This window comes from Mesocricetus auratus, unplaced genomic scaffold (genome assembly GCF_017639785.1).
Source record: "Mesocricetus auratus isolate SY011 unplaced genomic scaffold, BCM_Maur_2.0 Super-Scaffold_100010, whole genome shotgun sequence".
NCBI lineage: Eukaryota > Metazoa > Chordata > Mammalia > Rodentia > Cricetidae > Mesocricetus > Mesocricetus auratus.
In genome coordinates this window covers 40836908-40857696 of record NW_024429194.1, presented here as the reverse complement: position 1 = coordinate 40857696, position 20789 = coordinate 40836908, and the positions used below count along the sequence as shown (strand labels likewise).

General features: G+C 36.6%; 1 protein-coding gene across 3 annotated transcripts in view; it reads left to right on the top strand.

Annotated features, from left to right (window-relative positions):
• Cps1 (carbamoyl-phosphate synthase 1) overlaps positions 1 to 20789 on the top strand; it is a 117218-nt gene that overhangs the window by 59739 nt on the left and 36690 nt on the right. For all 3 annotated transcript variants that reach the window (XM_040753392.1, XM_040753393.1, XM_005070541.4), the window contains exons 21-22: positions 1035 to 1211; positions 3741 to 3859. In XM_040753392.1, the coding sequence (XP_040609326.1) occupies positions 1035 to 1211; positions 3741 to 3859 (296 nt within the window). The remainder of the gene's footprint in view (positions 1 to 1034; positions 1212 to 3740; positions 3860 to 20789) is intronic.

The window sequence follows — 20789 nt, the reverse complement described above, 5'->3', positions numbered from 1 at the left end:
CAACAGTTTCAAACTGACCAAGCACAGTGGAATATTAATCTCCTTGTACTGGGCTGAAGGATCCTGATATTCTGTTTACTCCTGCCTTCAGGAATTTCCCCTTACTTCTAGCTACATTTAGGATAGTGTGAAAAGGGGTGGGAATTAGGGATTTTTGAATATGTCTCTTTCACACAGTTCTCACAATAATTTCCTAATCTGCCGTTAAAGTGAACTTAAGTCTATATGCTGAATCGTGAAGGTTTACTGAAGGCAGTATTGTTACCATTGATATTTTAAACTGGAGCCCAAAATCACAGAGCAATCTATTGTTTTGTGGAGAGACTCAAAGACAATCTTCACCCACTAAAATAACTGTGTAGGTTTCAAGGCCAGGTTGAATCCGGCTTTGAAACCTAATTGTTTCAGACTAAATTATCCCACTTGTTTTGGTTAGATCCAATTAGCTGTAAAGACTGTAAAAAGACATATAGAATTCATCATGGTGGAGTTAACCTCCACCCACATTAAAAAATATCATCTATCTGTATTATGAATTTTAGGAATCTTCCAATATTGATACTTTGCTACAGAAAAGTCAAGCTGTCATGTATCTTGACTGATACTCTTAAAATAGATTGTTTTTGTGTTAGTTTGTTTCTTTTCTCCTTATTTGCTGTGTATTCTAAAGGACACTGGCATAATGTGTGGTCTTTTAGAGGGAGGGTTCCTATGCCCTAGCCTTTTTGCTCCTCATTTTATACTATTGTGTTTCATAACAGGTATAGGAAATATCTTCCTTACTCTCAGGAAATAGAGCTACATTTGCTAGTTGCTAAAAAAAATCCTAATAAAATGTTAAAGATTAATTACACTAAAAAGCATGGAGTAAAGGAAAGAGAAGACTAGAAACGGAACCTCAAAATCTACTGATACCCTCAGAATCTTTTTACAGATGTCAAGCATTTGGAAAATATTACAGACCTAATTTTGTCAGAAACTAACAATGTGCATGCTTATTCCTTCAATGTGAGCTCTGCCGTGTGTAATTGCAGGTCATGGCCATTGGCCGCACCTTTGAGGAGAGTTTCCAGAAGGCTTTGAGGATGTGCCACCCATCTGTGGATGGGTTCACTCCCCGTCTCCCAATGAATAAGGAATGGCCAGCAAACCTGGACCTCAGGAAAGAGCTGTCTGAGCCCTCCAGCACTCGCATCTATGCCATCGCTAAGGTAATGTGGAATGGAGTGCCTGGAAGGGTCTCAAAATTTAGTTAGCTTGGCAAACAATTACAGAGTGTCGTCTGACCTCCCCATGTGTACCATCACACATCTGTGCATGTACTCTAACACACACACACATACCTCTCTTATCTTTCTCACATGTTCTCTGAATTTCATCAGACATCCTTCTAATTAAGTCATAAAATGTATTTTTTTTTAAATTTAGCTTGAAGCTTGGACCTAAGGGCACATTGCATCTTTAAAATTAACCACATAGGCAAAATGGCCCTTCCTTTTAGTATACACAGCATGAGTACTTTGAGATATTACAGTACTGTTTTGTCCTTTCTTGTAACCTTTATCAACATTCCTTGAAAATGCTTGCAACTGCATTTAGAGGGACGATGGATACACTGGTAGGTACCACATCCTACCAAATACCCTGACATAATCTATTTTGCTTTTTTCTGTGTTTAAACATCAGGCTACCTAGATTGTGATGGTAGGCTTTTCCGTGTAATTATTGTATTGCTGTTACTTTTAGAACAAAAAGCCTTGCATTTCTCATTTCCACCCCCTAGTTCCTTTTCATGCAAATGAAGTGCCATTTTAATCTCCATTCATATTTACTGTGCTTAGAGTTTTGAAGTCTCAGCTCATCAGATTTTATGAAAGGTGACTTGGGCAGCTGGAATCTGTCTGGTCAGAAATCCCTAAATGGCTTTTTGACATTTAAGGAAGCACAGACATAAATCCTCCAACAGTGTCAAACCACACTGGGTCCACAAAGCTCCCTTGGCCATTTTCTCTGTGTGTACATGTGGAATGAGTTAGTGAAAATATGAATTTTGTCTTTAAAGAAGAAATATGACTTATACAATGCTTTTGTAACAACAGAAAAATGCAGTTTATGATTTGAAATCACTGTAACTCAGGAGCATTTAGGGACAGTCCTGCAGAGAGCTGATAAAAAGCAAGGGCTATTTCTTTCATAGCATCTGATAGACGCTCTCCTCATTCTTATGGTTTCTATGTGTAAAATAGTTAAATCCTGTTGAAATTCTGGGAGAGACTATTATCTTTGATGGATACTGTCTAATCTTGAAAGTCAACTCATGTTTTCCTGGAGTGTTGGGGTGCAGCAACAAAGTGAGATTTTTCTAGAAGTTCATTTCACTGTATTTATTATTCCTCTTAGTCTTTTATTTAAAAAGCAATCCATGGTATTCATATGTGTGGATGTGGATGTGTAAATACATAGATACATATATATTTTCTCCCTGGGGAAGAGCAAGAAATGGATCTTTTCCTTGAGTCTAGCAATCATGTTTCTGCCACTTCAAGCAGATGAAAAAGGACAGCATTTCCAAGTTCCCAGCCAGGCTGTAAAACTCAGGGAAATCTCTCATTCTTTTCTAACAGACTCAAAAAGAACGGGAATGCGGGGCAAATGTGTAGAGGCTCATCCTGCCCAGAGCACGCTGTGTACAAGCAAGAAGTGCAGGCTCAGGGATATAAATTATTGTCTGCCAGAGTGCTGGGACAAGGAGCTGATTTCTGTTTGTTAGAGTCTGTCATTACTGTTCATAACCACAGCAGCCAGCAACTTGGTGATTTTGACAAAGAATGTAAGGACAGTGCAGGGCTCAAAGGGGGGAAAGAATGAAGGGCAGGCATAAATCTCCGCCTGCTTTCATGATTCTCCGAAAAGGGCAGCGTACTCGGAGGTCTGACTTTTGCAGCAGTCTTATTTCAGGATGATTGCATCATCACCTCTTCGATTTGGGGAGAATATGGGGCATTCGTTTTGATTTGGAGACCATTTGAGTGACCTCAAATGTGTCTGGGGTCATGAAACACTTCATTACAGTGGGGTAAGACGGCACAGATGCGGTGTGGAAAGATGAGGTCTGCGATGGAAGCAGGGTCCGACTGTAGGTTCTCCTTCCTTGAATGAAAGTGGGTACCAGATTCTAGGCACTTGTTCATTTAGCATCATCAGCTGTAATCTTTATTTTATCTGTAAGAAGTATGAGTGACTTGCTTTCTGTGCACCTTTTATTGTTAATGGCTAGCAACTTTTAATCTCGTAGGAAATATGAACACTGTAGGTCTTATGGCATGGCCATACTCAGCTCCATGAGTAAGCATCTTACTATTGAGAAATTGCTAAAGTGAGCTTAAGAAAATGATGGGAGGTACCAGGAGAGTAGGGTTATAATATTATTGGATCCGCCTTAATTCCAAATAGTTTAGAAAATAATAATAGATAAAGAGGAGGCGACAGGACCTGTCGAAACTGTTCTGAGCACACATTACTTTTGCTACTCAATGTACTTTCTCTGTATGCCATTTGAGGGTGCAGGTAATGGTACCCTAAGTTTTTTTCAAGGAACACCAGTGATTCAGTCTCGTTATCTCAGTTGGTAGCTTGGCCTCAGGCTCTCTAATATGGAAAGGAATGACTCTTATGTTTTCAACTAAATAAGCCATTTAGAAAATGGTTGCCCAGGAACCTGTTTGCTCTTCTTCTGGCAGGCAATGGAAAATAACATGTCCCTGGATGAAATTGTGAAGCTCACAGCCATCGACAAGTGGTTTTTGTATAAGATGCGTGACATTTTAAGCATGGACAATACACTGAAAGGGCTCAACAGGTAAGAGGATTTCTTTGAACCACTGTATGTATTTCTGGTACACTTTTTGGGTGATCTGTTCGCACAGTTAACCAAGAGTCTGCTTCAGTGAGCTAAATGGTGCCAATATTAGGGAAAGGTAGCAACGTCAACAGTCGACTGGTGGCTTCTCAGATATTATGTTTTGAAAGGCATTTATTAATATTTTGATTCATATCTACTTTTATTATTGACATCAAACATCGTGACTTTTTAAGTAAGTCTCAGAATAACTAGTGTACATTTATAAATATGTATTAATTTGTATTGTTAATCTGATATTTAACAAATGATATCAGCTTTCTGTGCATTTTATCTTCAGGTTTAAAGCCAAGTTCTTCTTTTAATATTAGCCTACAAATCACTAGGTATTGATAGAGAATTTATTCCTCTTGCACTGTGTGAATATTTTTAACAACATATAAATAAAGTTACACTCACGTGTCTGTCACTTCCTCTTCACCTCTGATTAGTTTACAACTTTTATTTCTTCGTGGCCAATTACTCACAAGTTTAATTTCATGTTGAGGGTATTTTGATCATGTTAGATATTTAACATTTATCCTTTTGTTTAATTTGAAGACTTCCGATGGATTAGATAGTTTTACACACACATCTTTAAAAAGAGGAGAATCTATCACCAAATGAAGATCTAAGGACATCTTGAGTTCCTTTCTTTAATAACACTGAAATAGACTAGTGTTAGAAAGAAATCGAATCTCCAAGTCTAGAGATATATTTAGAGAAAGAAAGATTTGCAGTGTAAGTTCTTCTCAAACAACTTGAAGAAATGTACACAATTCAATTACGTAGCTTGCTGAGGACAATGGGAGATCCAGAAAGTGGGCTGCTTATGCGTTGAGCAAAGACAACAGATAACGGGGCTATTGCATTGCCTAACTGAGGTGCTCACATAACAGTAGCCAGTAAAACACCTGAGTGAGGAATAAGATTAGCCTTTGAAAAGTCTATGTAATAATTATTCATGTTAAATTCTTGAATTTGTACACAACGATTTTGCTAAACAAAGATAAGACTGGCCACTGTTTCCTGTAGCCATCCTTTTAAGAGCTTGTGTAAAATGAACAGCAGTCAGCAAATAAGACAGAATGGAGCCTATACATTTGTCTAAGGATTTTGCTGACTTAGGGTTTCTTTTCTTGGTTTACAACGCCAACAAAACTTCCATGTTGAATTATATAGCCCGTTTCACACTGTTCGGTTTTAGGCAATGGGTTTCAAATGCCTATGCAAGCACCCCATTGAAACCACACGGGGGCGCTAGAAACTCACAGTATGCCAAACAGACCTAGCTTGGAGAATCCAGATATTGATGTGTGCCCTTGATAAATGTTCTGATATGGGGACACATTTAACGTTTTAATTGAATAGTTTTTGTTACAGTCAGAGCTCAGGTTTAGATTCCAACAAAGTATAAATAGATGTTTAGTGATAGAAAACAGGTGTTTGGAGAACAACCAACTTACTGCTGTAGGCAGCTTAGACTATCTTCTCAACTTCAGATTCCTTTGCATGTTCTTGCTGACAATTTGACACTCTTAGTTTCTATTTTCTGACATAAGCTTATTTATAATTAAGCGTTCTTTCTTTTGTTCACAATGATCTGCATAAAGCTACCATAGGGATTATAAAATAATTTTAAAGATTCTAAAACCTTGTCTATCACTGTGTAATTTGGTGCTTGTTATAGCTTGGAATTTAAAGACTTGTAGTGAGACTCAAAAAAGCAGTAAACCTAACTTTTGTGTTATCTGAGAGAGATTGTCTTCACTTTCTTTTTGAGTTCCATTGGTTTAACACATAGCAATGTGTCAGTTGTTACAAATGTTGCATAAATAAGAAGAGTGGATGGCCTCTGTGGCTAGCTCTCTCAGTCCTTCTATGGAATATGACGGTCTGAAGTCAGGGATGTCAAAATTGACCAATTCTAATATTTCAGACTCAAGTGTTCTGGCCCAGTTTTGATTCTTCTTACCACATCCTGGGCTACGAGGTCTTTGATTTCCTCAGAAGCTTTTAAATGTCCAGAAAGGTTTACTTCTCAACTTAGGCACAATTCCCCAAACAATAGAAACGCCTTTTCACCAGTTGACATCAAGGAGCAGACTTACACGTTGCCAGTTTGGATAAGGGTTGAAAAGACTGGTTCTTTTTTTTTTAATTTGCATTTGTTGGTGGTTTATTTATTTTTTTAATCTTAACTGTCCTCATGTTGGAAATCTACTTTGGATATGGGCCCAGGAGCCCAGGAGTCTATTTATTTATTTGATGTATGTTGAGAGGACTCCAAAATTTTCCTGCCTCTGCATATCTATGGTACCCATGTGCCCAAATCCTTATGCAGTTTCCAAGTAGATTTCTGGGGAAATTGACAGCAGGGATCTCTCACTTTGGAGAAGACGAGAAACAGGAATAGGGAATAAGTATGGAATACTTGACATGGGTCTTTTCACCTTGTTCTTTCCTTATGTATTGAAGATATCCAGGCTGTGGGCCCATATAGATTACCTTGCTATACTTTCTACCACCTATGGAATTGTGACATCACTACTTACTCCAGCCTCATATTCTTTCTGCTAATGTGTGCTTAATAGTTTTGATTGTGAAGCTCAAATAACAGAAGAATCAAGGCTTCCTGCCACATGTTAAGTTCCCAAGGAGGGTTTTACTTCCCCTCTGAACTAGCAACTGTAAATATCTTTAGATCTTTTAATTTAAAGGTTCATTTTTAATAGATACACTTTGAATTTGCTGATGTAGTTTACCATGTATCATTATTTAATTTTATTTATAATATATTGTCATCTATTTTAATAATAGACCTATTTTTAAGGAACCAATGTTGGCAATATAAACACAATCATCACCAAAGACGAATAGCGTTTCATTATGATGACAAACCCAATTCTTCTTTGCATTTAGTCATGCTAAATTCTAATATCCAATAAACATATTCACTAGAAGAGAAGAATATTACGCAAATGTGTTGTCAATCTGTGCCTCCTGTTTTTACTTCTAAACTGGAATTTAGAATTTTGCTTAACACTCCAATGCAATTTACTCGTGTATTTAGAGTATGTGTGAATGCCCACCAAGAGGCATGGGGGCAAAGTGATTGAAGCAAGATGTGAGTTATAGAAATAAGTAATATGAGAATTACAGCAAGGGATCTCCCTTCCATGAAGGACATGTGACATGAAATCCAAGCCTTCATCAGTGCCGTCATTTGAGGTGACACATGTTGTGATAATGGGCTCAGTGTCTTTGTCCCCCCCCCCCCCAGATCTCAATTTCATTTTTCTTCTGTCTGTCTGTCTGTCTATCATCATTTATCATATATTACATCCCAACTGCAGTTTCCCCTCCCTCCTCTCCTCCAAGCTCCCCTCCCCACATCCAGTCTTCCCTAGATCCACTCCTCCTTTCCCTTCAGAAAAAGGCAGGCCTCCCAGGTATGTCAAGCAAACATAGCCTATCAAGTTATGATAATATTAGGCAGCTCTTCTCATATTAAGGCTTGGCAAGGCAACCCAGTAGGAGGAAAGGGGTTCCCCAAAGCAGGCCAAAGAGTCAGAAACAGTTCCTGCTCTCCCTTTAGGAGTCCCACAGGAATTCCAAGTTACACAATCATAAGATACATGCAAGGACATGTATAGGGTCTGTGATGGCCGTTTCAGTCACTGTGATTCCCTATGTACCCTGTTAGTTGATTCTGTGGGCCGTGCTCTTGTGGTGTCTTGAGCCCTTACACTCAGTGTCTTATCCCTGTTTATCCTATAAGTACTCAGTTCTGATCACCTGTCAATGAGCATAGAAATGGAGACGTATATAATACTTTGAAAACAATATCTGCATTTACTAATTATTTAGGCAGCTCCAGCCAAAATTTTCCCTTTTCCACTTGTGTTCACTGACTTTAATTTTGTCTTTAATTATTCATTGCTGCTGAAGAACATGTTAGGGAAGTTGACCATCCTAAGCAGTTTGTCAAATTAATAAATGATACACTGACACATATCAAAACAATATAATACCATCAATGTGAATTATTTGTTTAGAGTTTGAGTAGCTTCTCTTTACTGAATGTGATGTGAGTCATGTCATGTAGGATGTAGGCACACACACATGCACACACACACACACACACACACAAATATGCATTGGAATTGGAATTTAGAGATCTAATACTTACCATATATACCTATTAACTGCACATCGGTAAATCATTGATAGGCTGATAGATTATTTTCAAGGACTCTGAGAAGTTAAGTCTCTTTAAATTTCTAGTGGAATTAAACATGTGCACACACACACAGACACACATATGTTTATAGGTATGAACAGCTGTGTAATAAATACCTTCAGCAAAGTTAGATTTGTCAATAGAGGCATGGTAGCTATCACCATACAGCCAGCACTATGAGAAATATCTTAATTGTATTAGCCATGATTAGAAAAACATAGGCTCAAAGATCCCATAACTAAAGAAGAAAGGGAAATATAAGATGGCTCATTTCTGAGCAGAAAATATTTTAGAACTTTATGCTCTAAGTATTTTATTTATAGTAACAAATTGGATTGAACACTTTTCATTTGAAAGGCAACCATACTATTTAAATAAGCATGTACAGGTCAGAAAAAATAATAAGCCCTTCCATATCCTCTGCCTGTTGGTCTTATGGGTTTTTAAACATTATTCTTTTAGACTCATTAGATATTTTTAATATAAGTGCTTCAGGGATGTTATTACATCTGCCGAAGTTAGAGAATTTTACATTAAAAAAACTGGCTGTAACAAAGCTACATTAAGCTTTACAGTTTTCTTCAAGTGTGTGCTTTGAAGAAGAGAAAGCTTGTCCACGTTACACCACCAGATGAGGGGTGTCCTGCCATTTACAGCAATTGCAGTTTTGCTGGAATGGCCCCTCCATTTTGCCTTCTGGCTTTGTGTCCACTAATGCCAATTTCATTAGTCATGTTAGCGAAGATTATTTAAAGGAATTCGATTTCTGTCATTTTTATAGATGTTCAAAAGCAGTATATAGAACCAGAGAGATTTATTTTAGATCATGTAAACTTTAGAAGCTAACAATGAGTGAGTGACATAAATTTGCTATTGGTTCCTGAAAAATACAGAAATTACTTTTATTCAATATTCTATAGGCTTCTATGGTTTTTATGCTATGCCAATTCTGATAATATTAATATTCTCTTCCCCCTTCATCGCCCCTTACTGCTATAGTCAATGTACTAAAGAAGGGGAAAATACAATTTTCAAGGGTCCAGTTTCCATCTGAACTTCACTATGTTTGTGATAAAGTATGCCCATTGGTGGGTGCTGAAAAAAAAAATCACAGGCATGCCTATTGCTTAGGGAGACAATCTCAGGCAAGCCTGGTGAGTTCTGCTTGGGCATTCAAGTGCTAAATTGAGCTCAGTAAAGTCGGCCATTTCCCTGCAGCCACAAACTTCTGGCTGATGTAATAATGCAGGTGTCACCTTAGCTGGAACAGTCCCTTTGAATGCCCTCTCCTACACATGCTAGTTTCTATTGACTTTTTACTTAACTTGCTCACAAGGCATGGCAAAATCAGACAAGAACACTTTGTGCTTACGTTTGATTGAGGTTTCCAAGTGAAAGTGTCAGCCAAGTGTTATTAGAACTTAGATATATGAATGAGAATGTCTGTATTTTAGCTCTTGGTGTTAATTTATAATTTCTGGGTTAAAATACTAAATATTAAAGTAATTCAGGAAAACATTTTATATACATATATTATGTGTCTTTTAGAATGACATATGTCTATAATACTACTTATCCTTTTGGATGTAGAACAGGATTCAGGCAGAGGTATACTTTAGAGCAACCCTCTGATTTGGATCCCAGGAAATGTCATTTCACAGCAGCACCAAATTATTTTATTTATTAGTTTAATCCTAACTATAACAAATGCCCCCTTCTTATTTTACTAGACTGACACACAAGTTGCTGAATATGTGACATGTGTAGTCCACTTTTCCAGTCATGAAATATTACTATGCTGTGTTTTTTTGTCTTCATATTCCTAGCCACTTATATAATGTACTTATTTTTTAAATTTTTCTTTTGTTCTTTTGATTTTCTGAGACAGGATTTCAGGAAGCCTTGGCTTGCCTTGAGCTCACTAGGTGGTTGAGGGTGGCCTTGATCTCCTGATACTCCTGCCTCTACCTCTGAGGTGCTGGGATTGCAGGAGTGTTCCATGTTTCCTGGATAGTGTAAAATTAAAGCATAAATATGCAAGAATATTTTTCTTTAAAACAAAAATATTGCTCTGGGAAATTTTATGTCTCAAAACTAATATGAATATACATTATGTTTTAAACTTGCTTTTACGTTTTATGTGACAAGATAGGGTATTTTAAGTGATCTCTTGGAAAGAATATGACTATTAATTTTAACTAAGAATCTATTTAATTCTACATGATACAAAATTTGCATAAAGCATTTAACGTACTGAAAAAACCTCATTTATTAAATAGTAATTTCATAGTTTTGATAATAATTGTGAATTTTTCAAGTATAGAAGCATTCTTATGATTCTGGTATGAACAAGATATTTTACTCAAAAGCTTTTCAGAATGATATTCAGATAATTCATGAAATTCATATTATGTTATACATATTTCTATATATTAATTTTATACATCTGAAAATTATAAAAACTTAAATTGATTTAAAAGCACACACTAGTGGTATGTAAGTATGAATCTAGTAATCATCAATAATTACTAGGTTATCTATAATGTCAATGTGTCTAATTGCATCATGGTAGATTGGGCATTTACTTGATACCTTTTTTTCTTTACTAGCAACTATTTTTATTAGTATTTATTAATAAATATTCATTTGGTAATACTGAGTGCATGGCCTTATATTAGGTACAGTATCATTTGGCGAAGAACAATTTTTTGTCGTTAACCAGTCTTCATAGGGTTTATGGTCTGTATAAATAGCTACATTTAGATAGGCTTCATTGATAGACATACTGAAAATTAAAACATCACTCTATAAATGAGGGCCCCTTAAGGCTTAGATTGATCCTCCAACATTTCTCAAGTGGTTCGTGCTGAACTGAGTCCAAAGGAAGTATGCTTTCCTTTAAAATACCTCATTGTCATGGAAGCAGCTTGAAGAGAGAATTTACTACAAAATAAATCAATAGGAAGACAGTTCCTATTGATTCCTATCAACGGTCTGATACAGCATGGAGAGAGGGATAGGGAGAGGAGTGGAAGACAATTGAGTGAGTCTACCAAAGTTGATTACAGGGAGACAGGAGGGAAGCCACAGGAACATAATGAGAAACATATAGTAGGAGAGTGCATGGATTCTACTTAGTAAGTGAAACATCATGGTTGCTGCTGTTTTTCATGTTTAGTTTAATGAGAGAATCTTAACTATTCAGCAAAGATAGTGTAAGAGCAGAGGTTGAGCTGAATGTTGTCAAACTATTTGACCATCAGTTGTAATAGTTTAAACTACACAGTATCATTGTTTTATAATTATTACATGCATGGCATCATCCAAAATTATATTACAAATTCCATTAGGGATTATAGTAAATATGTAAATGCACTAATATACATTTTAAGTTAAAAATTTACTGTGTGTGTCTGTAAAGGCACATGCTATAGCATGTGTAATAAGAGGACATATTTTGGAAGTCAGTTTTCTCTTTCCATTGTGGATTCTAGGACTGAACTCAGGTCTTCAGGTTTGCGTGGTAAGCCCATTTACCAACTGAGCCATTACACTTGCTTAATATACTTTGCACTAGTCTTTCATAGTAAGAGTCTCCCTTGATTTGTTAGAACATGAAATGGAATTCACCTTTCTAAGGAAGAGCATAAATCCTGGAGCATATACAAATGATTTGCAGTTATCTTTTATCTTCTTGGGAATCAATGTGAAGCAAGTACTTAGTAAAATATATATGATAGCATACCAATTAAATAAGAAATATCATTGGTCTTTATGAAAATCAAAATTTCTCAGTTATAGCAAAGAAAGGAGAAGGAAAGAAAACACACGATTTCTGGTTGCTTAAAAGGCTCGACCAAATTACTAATTGCAAGATGAATGGTCCAAGAAATAAATGAGTGTGGCGGAAGATGGCATGAATCAGCATCATTAGGTTCTCATTTTTTTTCTAATTATCTAGGAGGGCTGTAAATGAACTGTTTACTAATAAAGAAGCTTTATCTAATTACTTTGCATTGTTAAATAGAGATTATATACAGGTAGCCACTAAGCACCAGAATGTTTACAGGTGCAGAATAATTTCTTTTATTACTTATTGAAAATAGGCAACATTTTATACTTCTTCACTAAATATGTGTCTTTAAATATTGACATTTTTGAAGTTTTGACAAGAAATTTTCATAAATATTTTTTTGATTGTACTGAAGGATCTGGTTTACTTGGTAAGGAAAGTTAAGGCAAAAACTGGAAATTGTTTATAATGAAGACAACTTCGTTTTTCTTGAGCTCTTAGAGCACATTTGTATTACATATGACACAGCTGGGAAATAGCATGGTCCTATTTGTTATAGATGGTAAAAATGAGTCACACCGGGTGTGTTTGTCATCCTTTATGTCATGTCAGTCAGGGGAAGTAGGAATTCCACCTCCGTACTTTTGCCTTCATTTCTAGTCACCAACCCTTTTCAAAAGCTTTTAGAAACATGCCTTTTAAACAGACAGTTGGAGATCAGGTCTCCTTAGTTGTCATGTTGTGAGCTGCATGTTTTCCTGCCTGAACAGTTGACCTCACTTAGAGCAGAAGTATTGTAATGAATGTGACCTTTTCTGGAACTCTTCTGGGAAACATACAGGGAACCTGACAGGGAAGAAGCCCCAAAGCTTCTTCTGTAACAGAATTTTTAAAGGCACAGAGATTTCAAGGTATTCTTTCAAACATTTGATTTATTAATAGTAACTTCTAACATACTTACACCTATATATTTAAAATAGGGCATGAGCTTTCTTTTGGATGTCGAGGTGTGGGTAAAACAATAAAGGGAAAATGAAAACTAAGCATGCAAGACAGGCGCAATTTCAGGGTGTTCTGGTAAATAATACCTGAGACATCATTATAGAGATGGAGTATTGGAATGGTCATGCCTCATGTTGGTACCCAAAATGTCTGGGAGCATTTTCTTCAGAATTTGATTGTTCATTTTCAAGGAGTGAAATCTATGATGTTCCCCACTACCTCAAGCACTGTATACAAGAATGCTACCTAGGACAGGAAGGGACAAAAGTGACTGAGGTGTGGCCCAAATCTAGGTGACTTTCCAGTTTGTGATAATGAACTCTCTCTGGTTTCCTTTCTCCTCCTCATTTTCCTCATTGTGGTCCTCTGGTTTCCATTCTTTTTCTCCATGCATTTACCTCCATGGACCACTTATTATCTGGTCAGTGCATATGCTTTGTTTTACCTCTTGGCCTTTTTTCTTCCCTTTTTTTTTCCTTTGCAGAGTTGAAAGTGATGGTAGGATTTGGCTGATTTCCATAAGTCAATGAAAATCATGTATGCATTGAAGTTATATATTTGTTTCTCAGTAGGACATATGTGGCATTTGAAAAAGCCCTCTGTCGAAATAATACCTGTGGTTTTATTTTTTTTTAACAAAGACCAAGAATCTTCAAATAGACTTATTATTGAAACAACAGATTACAACATCAAAGAATATCTGGTCTGGGTTTTCTGCCAGGTCTTAGAATGTTCTCTTTTTATCTGTGAGTAACAAATTTGAAACCTATGTTCATGCAAAACTTAAGATTTTTTTATTTTAATCCTTACGAGACAGGATTTCTCTGTATTGTTTTGGAGGTTGTCGGTCCAGCCTGGCCTCAAACTCACAGAGATCTGCCTGCCTCTGCCTCCCGAGTGCTGGGATTAAAGGCGTGCGCCACCACCGCCCGGCACAAAACTTAAGATTTTTATTTACATAATGTATTTTCTTTATTTTGTGGTGGAAGTGTGGATTTAAAATCACAACTAAGTGTGTTAATCAGAACCAAAGCCATACTTCATTGTATACACTATGCCTTTTGCCTCCACTGACTCAGGTGAATCCTATTGGAAATCTGCTTCATTGAAATGGAATGGAATAATTTAGATATAGTCAGCTGTATGATATAATTCTTTGCTGGTCTTTACATAATTTTCATCTATTGAACCATAGGCAGAGACATAAAGAGTTCAATTAATAATCACTGATAAATAAAATGTGATTTATTAAGGATCAGAATCACAACAAACTTACTGGGATATTTTTCATAATTAGTAATTTGTATGTAATTATCTCTGAAGACAGGGTCTCTTTATTATGTAGCCCTAGCTGTTCTAGATGTCACTATGTAGACCAGGTTGACCTCAAATCAGAGATCTGCTTGCTTCTGTTTCTCTAGAACTCAAGGCAGGTACCACCAAACCTGGCCATAATTAGTACTTTGGTATTACTATTCATAGGAAAATTATGATATCAAGTTTAAGTTTGATAGAATATTAGTGGTTTTAACAAATTAAAACTAATATCACAGTATTTATAAATAACCTGGAATTATAAAATTTATTTAAAAATGAATATAGGATTGGAGATTAAAAATTAGTGATAATATGCTTATCTAGCATGCCCACAGCTTTGAATTCAATCCCCAGGACCACAAAAATAAACAAAAACTATAAAAAAGGAAAACAGGAAATAATATAGAATAGAAAAATTAGAAATGGACTGTTTAAAACACTTACAGTCTTGATTTCCTATCCAGTTTTGGAGTTCTTAGTGTACTTTGTGTTTTCAAGCTAAACTGTAGTTTCAGGTGATGCTGTCTGTTGAGAACAAGTGCTTCTGATATGATGGCATCATTAATGCCAGCTGGATTTAGGTCCCAATAGATCATTTCCATGATGCTGTGCTTTCTTATGGACACTGGTGTGGGTCACAACTGCCCTGCGTATGACATGCAAGGATGAAAGTTTTACAACCTTCAAAGACTTCATTGCTATACAGCAACATGACATGATGGTATTAGAAATGAAGACAGGTTAATAATATTAACCTTGTGGTATATGTATCCTCTTTTAATATTTTTTGTTCGTTTTTCTGAACACCACTTAGGATTTAGCAAAAGATCTTCTGCAGTTCTCTTAAGGATATAGGCATGGCCTCTTCCCCAAAACAAAAAGATGAGATGAGAAATAATTTTTCCACCAGCAACTAGTATGATTGTAGCATAGCATTAATATGTTGAGATGCCAAAAATTGTTAGTAATGTGCAAACCCAAGGGAGACGTCAGTGAGGGTTTGGAGGATGAGAACATGCCACTCATTTCTCCTTTGTTGTTAAACCTGGGATCATTTACTAAGCATGGGACTTGAGTTCTACCTTTTGTTTTTCCTAAGAGAAAGGACAACAATAAAACTGTAGGTCCATTTCATAACTGTAGACCCGTCCCATAATTGTAGACTTAGTAGAGGTCTTGTTTCACATTAGAGTTTGTACAATATGGAGGGAAATTTATCTAGTATGAATTGTGAGCTGGTGGATCAGACAAAAGCAGACAAGTGGCAGAGAGGACCCCACAAGGGCACAGCTCCCCTGGTAATTGCCATGCTGCAGGCTCTCCCCTAGTCTGTTAATAGATTTCCCCAGCTCCTTGTGCCAGGTGAAAATTTCCTCATTAAGGAGAACTTATTCCATTTCCTTTCATCATTTATTATTGAAGATCAAATTGAGTAGTGGAAGTTTTCAAGATGACAGGGTAGAATTTTAAACCACAGCAACAAAATCTACACTGGGAGTCAGGGAGAGAGAAAAGCGTGTATTGTTTATAACCCAGAGAACATACGAGAGGCTCCCTGCCAGAGAAGCTGAGCTGTGCTGTCTAACCAGCAAAAGATTATAGCAGAGTGTGTAAAACTCCCATTGTCTTGGCTTTAGATGTTTTATTTCCTAAAATTTCACTCTTTCTTTGTTTTATGCTTCTGAGTAGACAGGAGCAAGAGATTTTGAGTGGGCCATGTCCCTGCCACGAGGTGTGTCTTTATTTTATTGTCTAGATTGTACTAGGATATTACGAAACTCCAATTTTTGTAGAGTTTACTCTTCAACTATGAAAAGAAAAGCTGATTGGACAAATCAAAATTGCATATTTTAGAAGAGGTAGCTCTGTGATACAGATTTAATGTATATGTTTTAAAAAAGTGAAAATAAACCAGGTGCCAGCCCACACATACATATCAAATAAGAGAAGGATGGTTTACTGCACACATTTAAGATCCTGTGTGCTTCAGTGCAGTGTGTTCCCTTCAGCTGATCACTCTCCTAGCTTGGTATAATGCTTCCTTGATTTATAATATAATGTAAATGGACCATTCCCTATTGAGGTTTCAAAACAGCTTTGAATATGAATTCAGCATTTATATTTCTCTTAGCAATTATTGGGCTTTGTGTGTGTTCCAAATAAAGATTTTCATTTTCCATTGCAAAAATAAACTTGTTATGTTCCCTTTCCCTAAAATATAATTCCAACTAGTTTGAAAAAAAATGGAAAGACCAACTTCTTGTGATGGCGATGGAAGTTCTGTTTAGCAGACAGAATGTAGGTGTGGGGATAAAGGGAGGAGGTATATCTGATGCTATTACACCAGGCCCATGTCCATTTAAACAAGGTTCTCTGCCTTCCAATATTCCTCATGTTGTGGTGACCCTCCAATCATAGAATTATTTTCATTGCTATTTCATAACTGTAAATTTGCTACTGGTATGTGTTTTCCAATGGTCTTAGGTGACTCCTGTGAAAGTTGTTTGACCCCAAAGGTGTTATGACCCACAGTTTGAGTAACAATAATGTAGGTTCTTTCTTCCTGAATATGATATTGAGGAAGTTTAACTTTATATGATTCACTGTCTCCTCTATTACTTTATTGTAGTGGGGGATAGAGTAAAATTTTATGTCAGAACATGTGAAATAGTCACTTTACTTCTTAGTGCAAATACATGCCAGGCAGCTTTGTTTTACACAGAAGAGAGGGCAGTGGGAGATGGCTCTCTTGCTCTCTGTCTTGGGGGCTGGGTTATATGCAAACAGGTAGTTCCAACCTGGGAAGACATCAAACCTAAACTTGTCTGTCTTTTTAATTACTATCGTGGGTCATAATTATCCTTTATTTCTCAGAGAAGAGGACTGAAAATTGCTTTATGATGGTTCGTGTCTAAAAGCAGAAATTAATAGCACTGAGGCTATAGTGAAATCCTATAAAAATCCTTCTTGGACATCACACGAACACACTTACCTAGTATTTGCATTCATTTAAGGTATGAACACAGATGTAATAATATGTCAGTCTGTCTTAATGAGCTCTAATTTTCAAGACATGTCAAACCATCATGTCTGTTGTTGAAACAGTTACTGAATAGTCAATGTTAAAATAGCTCATTTTCTTACTATGAAATTATTCTAAGAATCAGATTGTGAACCTAAAATATGCACTGTGCAGTTCTATTTTGATGTACTTGTTTCAAAATTCTCGACTAATATAATATGTGGGGGGGTGCCTTTCAGAATAGCGTCTATGTAGTACAGGCATACCAATGGCTGCTCGTCCATCTCTAGCACACTATGGCCTCTTGAAATGTAAAAATTTTGGGTTTTATCTCCTGTCATTCATTCCTGAAACATGTCCAGGCTCACAAGTATGAAAGTACTGATGACAGAACAAAGAACTTGCTTTGTTGTCCCCATTCAGGCTCCTAAGCATTTTCCAGCTAAGATTCCCAGTATTTCCCTATCTGACATGAACTTGGCTGTTGTAGGTTATTTCACATACAGTTGCCCTTGCTTATATAGCATCTGTCATCATTTTCACCTACACAGAGCTAAGCTTTCTTTACATTTATCTTCTCAGTCCTCTGCTGCTATAGGACTTCTCACAGGCATGCACGCTATCTCTCCTTTGACTTCACAATGTACCAGAAGCATATCCTTCCATGAGTTACTTTGAATCTGTCTGATTCCTTTGCTTCAGATATCTTTGGGCATCACTTTCCAGCAGAAATTTCTAGGGAGAATATTCAGTACATTGAATTGCATGATAAGAGTGGCTAATTGTTTCGTGAGGCTATTAAACATATTGAAATGTGCCTAGAATGACTACAGATGTAAATTTTAAGTTTATGAAAAAACATTTATATATAATAGAAAGTTGGCTAGTGGCTTGCATCTTGGACAGCACAGTTCTTGAGCATAGAGCAAAGGGATGGGCATATCTCATTGGGTATTAATAGGAAATCAGTAATTCAATAATTTTCTCAGAAAATGCATTGCTATGACAATATATATGTTAAAACTCCAAATAACGATTAAACAACAAATTCAAGGCATTGGCAAGAATTCACTGATTAGAGACAGAAGGGCTTTAGGTCTAACAGGAAACCAAATTGACTTGAGAAAGTCAAAGCTAAAATAATCTACACTAAAACTGATAATAAAACCCAGAAAAGAACTCACATGTACACATGCATGCATACTCACACACACACACACACACACATACACACACACACACACATACGGCTGTCTCTTTTTAAAACTTAAAATATAAATTATTTGAAAAAGGTCAAAGATTAAAACATGTAAATGCAAATGATTTAATTCAGTATATTCTTTTTATTTGAAAGAACATAATTTTATTTCTAATAAAGTTATAACTAATTTCTGCTTGTAGATATTCTCTAGTCAGTTTAGAAGGTGGTCTGAAAGATATAAGGAAGCAAACTCACACAATACAGAGTATCTAGACATGGTTCTCCTTTGGGCTTAACTCACTCACCTGTGGGAGAGGATGAAATCTATACTGACAAGTACCTATTTTCTGTAGAACACTGTCTGGACACTGAAAACAACACACAGTTAGGAGGTATGGGTAATAGCCTCAACAGCTCACATATGTCCTGGGAACATAGAGCATATGTTTCATGTTAAAATGCACAGTACAGACAGGACATACACAAACTGCTCACAGTATCCCTATCCTAAGACACTGCATTTGTAGTATGTACTACAATTATCTACTAATAACATTGTTTTATATTGCAAAGGGTGTTAAATAATATTTAAATTTTGTGTTTATATTACTTGCTTGCCACTTGAAATAATTTACTTTTAAAACATATTTAAATTTTTATTCTTTGATAATTTCAAACATGTATATAGTATATTTTGATGACTTTTACCCCCTCCATGGCCCTCTCTTCTCCCCTCCCACTGTAGTTGACCTACTCTATGTGTATGTATGAGTGTTTTGCCTGCATGTATAGATTTGTGTCCTTGCATGTGCCTGCCTGGTGCCTGCAGGGTCAGAAGACAGTGTGGCTGGAGTTACACACTGTTGTGTGCCTCCATATGTGTCCTGGAACTGAACCCAGGGCCTCTGAAAAAGCAGCAAGTGTTCTTAATGCTCTTAGACTCTGAGCCATCTCCCTACATATATTTTTTCTTAATGGGTTTAGTTATGGTTGCTTGCATAAATTTGAACTGGGGCCATCTAGTAGAACTTGGAAATTTACCAGTGTCTATCCTACAGAAGAAGATAACTTGTCCTCCTCCTCAACTATATCCTATTAGGGCTTTTGCAATAATGCTTCATTTAGCATGAGGTAGAGCTTCTGTTACCACAGCTCTTTGTTTCAGTTTCATTGTATTGACAGGCAAACCATTGTAATTTAATTTTATTTTATCAGATATTGCTGGAAGCAGCCCTCAGGTATTGGGCAATAGATGATCTCCAGTGGCATTTTTATTTTTATGCAACTTAGCTCTTTACCAACTATTTTTTTCTATTGGTTTTGAAATTTAGTTTAAAGGTGGCTTTAATCACACCTGTGTCTTTTCTATTACACAGAAAATTACACAAACATAACTTCATTTGTTTGATAAATATTTGTTAAGTACTGTCTGTGAACCAGATAATGTGCTAGGTTTTGGGAATAATCTGATGAATGATCGGTTTATAGAGAGAATGTTCAGTCTTGTGTAATGTTGGAACACCCAGTTCAAGAAGATTCCTATTTCACACACAAGAAAGACCTAGAGTAAAAGTCAGTTACTGAAAAAGAAGCCACAGATTTAATAATCACGTAGCTGGGCTAATGGATCCCACGATGGTGTCTAAATGTATAGAGAGAAAGGATGTGGTCTGACTGGAGTAGGTGTCAGAGGGCAGAGCCATAACAAAAGTTACACTAGTTGCAGTGAATTAAAAAAAAAAAGAAAAAGAAAAAGGGCAAGAGGGGCTGGAGAAATGGCTCGGGGTTAGGAGCACTGGCTGCTCTTCCAGAGGTGTCGAGTTCAATTCCCAGCAAGCATGAGGTGGCTCACAGCCATCAATAATAAGATATGATGCCCTCTTCTGGCATGAAGGAATACATGTAAAGCACTCATACATAAAAAAACAAAACACGGTAAGATGCTACTTAGCAGAAGGTAAACTTTGTCTCATTGTGAAGAATTGTGTGACAGAAGAGTAAAGTGACAAAGTGGGACACTGAGAAAGCACTTCTGACTTTCTAAGAAGTCCCTAGTTATCCCTGAACAAGAAAATTCATTAGAACAGGAAATATAAGATTTTAAAGGGATTGGGGGTGGGGAGGGGGAGGGGGCATTTGTGAAAGTTGGAGTTTACAGAGATGTTAGCATTGCTAAATGTTCGAGGCCTCACAAGGGCTGAAAGAATTGTGGATTATATATTTATGTATTTTTGGAAGACAAAGAGACATGAATTGCTCGGAGACAGAATATAGGAGGATTTTTTTCTCGTCTATTTGAAATGAAACAGTTCA